Source organism: Pteropus vampyrus, unplaced genomic scaffold (assembly GCF_000151845.1).
Source record: "Pteropus vampyrus isolate Shadow unplaced genomic scaffold, Pvam_2.0 Scaffold28, whole genome shotgun sequence".
In the NCBI taxonomy this organism is placed as follows: domain Eukaryota; kingdom Metazoa; phylum Chordata; class Mammalia; order Chiroptera; family Pteropodidae; genus Pteropus; species Pteropus vampyrus.
Genome location: NW_011888809.1, coordinates 1,083,008 through 1,088,873, shown reverse-complemented (window position 1 = coordinate 1,088,873; position 5,866 = coordinate 1,083,008). Strand labels below are relative to the sequence as shown.

Sequence of the window (5,866 nt, the reverse complement as noted above, 5' to 3'; positions counted from 1 at the left end):
GGCTCTTACCTTGTACTTGGCTGCAAGCAGCTCTGTGGCCTGCTGCTCACGCCGCAGGTCTTCCAGCATCTTCTCCTTCTCTTCTAGCAGCTTCTGCTTCTCCTCCAGTAGCTTCTGCTTCTCCTCGCTCACCAGGCTACGGTCATCCTGGATGGCCGCCTTCTCCTCCTCTAGCCGCTCCTTCTGCTCCTGCAGGTAATTCTCCATGTTCTTGTCCAAGGCCGACTCCAGGATGGGCTGGGGCGGGCGGTGGTTGTTGTTGTTGTCATCCTCCTCTTCAGCCACCCAGGCCTCGATCACAGGGCCCTCAGGGTACCCGGCCGGGGCTGACACGGCCTTCTTCCTGCGGCTGCTCTTCCTCCGGAGCCGCTTCCCCAGCATGCCCTTCTTCTCCAGCTGGGCCTTCAAGCGGGCGATCTCTTCCTGGAATTCCCGCAGCAGTGTGTCTTTGGGGTCCTCATTCACCCGGGGCTTATTCTTGATGTTCTTGGCCCGGTTGGCAAAGCGCAGGGTAGAGAGGCTCTCGTCGTAGCTATGAGAAGCTGGCCCCAGGGTGGCCACCATGATGGTCTTGGCATTGCCCCCTAGAGAGTCCTGGAGCAGCCGGGTCAGCTTGGAGTCCCGGTAGGGGATGTGGGTGCTCCTGTTGCCCGCCAGAGCAGCGATCACATTGCCCAGGGCAGACAGTGAGAGGTTGATTTTGGAGGCTTCCTTTGGCCTTTCTCCACCACCACTGCCCCCTCCACCGCCGCCACTACCGGTAGGCTGTGTGGCTGTCCCTCCAGCTGTGTTGGGGCCCGCCTTGTTTTGTCTTTCACTGCCAGCCAGGTCCACCAGGTTGAGCTTGCCCACACGGATATGGTCTTGGCCATCAGTGCCACGCTCACTGCACTCCACAGTGATGACAAAGATGGCGTGGGAGCGGGAACTGACTTCATTCATGTGTGTGCTGCCCACCGCCCGGGTCTGGTTCCCCAGGTTCATAACGTGCTCGATCTCCTTGACATTCTTGGTGACAAAGGAGGAGAGGTCCTTGATGTAGACGCCTGTCTCCGGGTTTTCCTTCAGCTCCAGCCTCTTACCAGGCTCCTTGGAGAGCAGGTCTCGAATCTCCTCCTGGTAGATCTCCAGGTAGGAGGCCCGGACCAGGTACTGCTGGTTCTGGGAGCGCGAGATGTGGGTGAAGATGTGCTCAAAGGCATTGGGGATGACCCCGCGAAGCTCGGGCTCCACCCAGGTCCCCTGCATGGTGTAGGTCTTGCCAGTGCCCGTCTGGCCATAGGCAAACACTGTGCCATTAAAACCCTGAAGCACCGAGTCTACCAGGGGCCTCACGGTTTCATCATACAAGTCTGCCTGCTTGGAGCTGGCATCATACACGGCATCAAAGGTGAAGGTCTTGGGCAGCTCCCCCAGGGCAGCACGGGGGTTCCGCAGAGTCACCTGGCCCAGTTTCACGTCCATGGTCAGGATCTGCTCGTGACCAGCAGCCTCCTCCTTTCGGCTAAAGGGGCGGCACCGGGCCACCACCTTCAGGGCCTCGCTGGCCTTGGCTTTACTGGCCATCTTGCTCCTCTGTTCTTCCCGCCCCGTGGCCGGCTCTGCAGCCCGGGCGGTCCTGTGGTCCTCCCTAGGTAGGTATCAGCAGGGCCGGCCCAGCCCCCAGGCGCCACTCTTCAATCCGCATGCAGCCTCCGAGGGTGGGGATGCTGGGAGGTGGCCCCGCCGCTGCTGCAGTCCGGGCCTCCTCCGCTCTCCGGTCCTCGCTGCACCCGCTGGGCAGGGAGAATTAAGCAGAATCCCCGGGCAGCCGCGGGAGCTGCGCCGGCCGAATGGCAGTGCCCAGAGCCCGCCCCATGCTGGGGCAGAGAGGCGCTGCCGTAAACAGCTACGGCAACAATGAGATAAAGGAAGAGGAGAATGGGATGGGGCGGGGGGTGGGCAGCAGAGCTGTCTTTTTCTCCTCTTCTAGGGATCCATGGTGGGGGCTGCAGGTCCCGGGCGGCCAGGGGTCCCGGCCCTCCTGAGAGCAGAGGCTCACCTGGAGTCTTCCCCCGGAGCTGGGGGATCATTCATTGCAGCCAGCGCTGCTGCTGCTGCTTCTGCCTCCGCCTTCCCTGCCGCCACCGGAGAATGAGAGAAAAACAGAAGGGGATGGGGCGGAGCAGCGGCGGCGAGAATGATGTTGCCGCCGCGCTGCGGCCCCAGCTAAGCTGTCCGGCTGGGGTGGGGTAAAGGGCGGGGCCGTGGGGCGGGAGACACGAGCCGGGCGCTGCCGGTGCGCTGGAGACAGGGGTGCATCGCCGACCCACACCCCCGCAGACCCCTCCGTAATGATAGGCTCCTGTGCCGACCCAGGTCCTGCGCCCACCAGGCGGGTGCAGCGCAGCCACCGCCCGCCGTCACCCCACTGGGCCCGAGCATGCTGGGAGTTGTAGTCCTGTCTTTGTTAACCCGGATCTGGCAGGTTGCTGCTGCTTTCGCCAGTCCAGGAGGACCCTCCCTCTCTGTCATGTAACCCCCTCCCCCTTCCCTGCCCCGGAGTGTCTGCTAAGGTTGCAGCCTACCTGGTGGGGGAAAGAGGGTCACCCACCACCCAACATTGTTCCCTCCACAGCCATCATCCTCCGTCTCTTCAATGCTCCTGCCTTTCTGCCTGCAGACCAGTATGTGTTACCCACCCCCACTTCAGGTTATTGACGGGTTCCCTAACTCCTAAATATTTTTCGACTCTGTCCTCTCTTCTTTCTGCCCTGGTTTACGTCTGGCTTCCTCTTTTCTCTCCTGGACGACCTTCCAGCTAATGCTCTCCTTACCCTTACCTCTTCTCAGCACATGCACCCTGGTCCTCACCCCTCCTCCTCCACCAGCCTTCCATATTGTATAAAAGGCTCTCCATCTTCTGACTCCTGCCGAACTTCCCAGCCTCCCCTAAGGCTACTCTCCTGTACAGAATCTGTGTTCTAGACATTAATTCCTTCAAAGAGTTATCAAGCACCTGCTAAACCCCAGGCCCCATTCAAGCAGCCGGACCTTCCTGTCCTCAAGGAGCTCACATTTTGGGAATCACGTTTTGTTTCCTTAACCAGCTGTGCTGTGCTGCATCTTTGTGCCTTTGCCCAGAGGATCCTGTCACCCTTCTGAACTTGGTGCCCTGCCACTTGGGCAGTTCAAGCACCTCATCTGTGAAACCTTCCCTGACCAATGTCTTTTACATAGCAGAGACACAGAATTTGCATAAAACAAAATTTGTATTCCAGTTTCAGTTCTGATCTCCAACCAAGTGACTCTAAGCAGTCACTTACCTTGCTCCAGCCCTAGTTTCCTCATCTGTTTATTAAAAAAAAAAAAAAAAAAAAAATTGGATAGGGGGAGAGAAACAACAGGGAGTGGTTGTGAGGCTCAAATGAAACAATCTATCATGAAGTATCGTACCAGTGAAAAGACTTATTTTCAAGCAAGCCCTTAATAATGCACATGGCCTTGGATTGCCTGCTAGTTTCTGCTTCTTTGAGCATCCTGGATAGGCCAGATCTGCACGTGGTGTTTCTCGTTGGGGTCTTCATATTTTTTCCTGTAGGATACAAATCAAGTACAATTCCTCAAGTCCAAGAGCCAAACCAGTGTCCTACCCATGTTCCACTCTGCAGAGAAGAGTTGATTCTGTGGCCCAGTTCCTAGTTGTCCTTACCCGCCATATGAGGTCCAGATCAAGGAGATGCTATGATCTGAAATCTTGAGGTCCTTTTCATAGAAGCACCAGAAGAATCTGTCCACAAAACATTTGCAATCATGTTATTCTCTAAAGGGCCTAATCATTTCATTCTTCATCTCTACAGAAACTATCTCCTCACCTCTTCCCCATCTTCAAATCCCTAGGGCCTGAATGCCAGCTCAAATGAAAGCTTGAGGCTTAGCTGGTGGCTGGCCCACTTCTGAAGTTTTCTGGCCTTCCTCAGTCCTCTCTTTGATCAAACTTAACTGCTTGCGATTAACTTGGCTTTTAGACCAATTACTGGGTGGAGTTTTGGCTTTGCAGATTAACCTCTCTTGGCTCTGGCAACCTGACTTCTAGATAAACTATTTGGCTCTTGAACTATTTCCTTTTTGTTCTTGGCTTTGGTTTTTGGACTACTCTTTCTCTGTTTGGGCTAACTCGCCTGACACTACAGCACTGGATAAAAGAGATCCTGGCCCTGTTCTCCTGGCAGGATGCTTGCCCAGATCCTCCGATGTGAGAGGGAGACCGGATTCCCATTGCCTACAAAATCTGTGACTCTGAGTAAATTATTCAGCTTCTCCGAAAAGCTAGTTTCTCAGTGGGAAAAGTGAGAATAAGAATGCTGCCACTCATCAGGATTATGTGAGATACTGTATGTAAAAACTCCCAGGGCATAGAAGACATTCAAAAAACAGCAGTTTTCCTTCCTTTTCTCTGTTGCATTCAGGTTGTTCACATTCTTTGTCTTCTTTTCCGCATTGTCTTCAGCCATCCTTCCTCCTTTCACCCTCTTCCGCACTCAGGTCTCTAGTCCCTCGGGTTTGCTTAAGGTCCTCCAAAACGCATCATAGTTTTTCACATCTCCATGCTTTTACTCATGCTGCTCCTCAGCCTGACATGTCTTCCTAACTTTGTCCCGTCTACAGAACCTCACCTTCTATTTATTCTATCATTGGATCTTATATGGCTTCTACTCCTACTGCTCAACAGAGATTTCCCTTACCAAGGACATCAGTGAACTCCATGGCCAATTCCAGTGGGTCCCTCTCAATAATCCACTTCCTTCTTTGTCAAACTCTCACTACTTATGGTTTCGATGACCCTGCACTTTTCTGGTTTTCCTCCTATAGCTAATAGGGGTTCTGGTTGCTCAGTTTCAGTTTCCTTAACCGGTTGGTCTCATTCAATCCCAATCAAATGAATGAATGTTCTAAGACCTTCAAGGCAGGAAAATGAGGAGGAAAAATAAAGGTGTAACAGTAAGAAACTTATAGAATGATTACAGTTAATAAAGTATTATCACATATTTCACTCACTTGATCCTCACATCAACCACAGGAAAGAGGAAAATATTAATATCCCTATATCGTGAGGACTCTAACCTGCAACCCTTGGGGTCTTTCCCCTATGCCACAGGAAGAGCTTACCATGGAGAGGGCAGAACAGTTGCTTCTCAGTCCTAGTATGAATGACAGTTCCATTGGAATTTAGACCCATCATTGTTGGCTTGGTAGGAAGAAGCTTCTTTCACTGCTCTTCCTTTGACAATGAAAGTTCTTTTTTCCCAGGGAATTCCCATACCAGACTCTTCTTCCAGTACGGTCCCAGTAACAGCCAGGGTGAGATTATGCTACGAAGACAGAATTAGCTCTTTAGTAATCCTGGGCCTACAAATTCTCATATACAAGTAATTCAGGATTTGGGTTTATGCTGTAAAACCATGGTCTGCCAGCAGAGGGAGATATGAGTATGTGACAGAATCATGGGATGAGATCCAAATTTCTGGGCTCTCAATCACTGTGACATTATCTAATTCAAGAGACCCCCAATTGTGTCCAAGTCTAGATTACTAATAGTTCCTCTTTCCTTTCTCTGTAATTTCCTTTCTCTGTAATTTCTGGTGAATAGAATTTGAGTCCACTCCCCATCTCCTCTCCAAAAAGAATAGAAAAAATTGAAATTTTAAAAAGTCTGAATATTGAAAAAGCACTGTCCTTAGTAGTTACCCTTTATTAAGCACCTAATTAGGTGGGTTACAGATGCTTTAGTTAACATACTTGGCAGTATTGGGACTGGAGTCTAATTTTGCCAACCCCAAAGCCTGTGCTCTTCCCACCACCACATATTGGGCCTAGGGGCTCAGCT

The 5,866-nt window shown here is 52.2% G+C and overlaps 1 protein-coding gene across 1 annotated transcript in view; it reads right to left on the bottom strand.

Annotated features, from left to right (window-relative positions):
- Positions 1 to 2,387, bottom strand: part of KIF3C (kinesin family member 3C) — a 33,891-nt gene extending 31,504 nt beyond the window's left edge. Inside the window, exon 1 of the mRNA XM_011356534.2 lies at positions 10 to 2,387. Within this exon, the coding sequence (XP_011354836.1) occupies positions 10 to 1,566 (1,557 nt within the window). The 5' untranslated portion in view covers positions 1,567 to 2,387. The remainder of the gene's footprint in view (positions 1 to 9) is intronic.
- Positions 2,388 to 5,866: the final 3,479 nt, after the last annotated feature.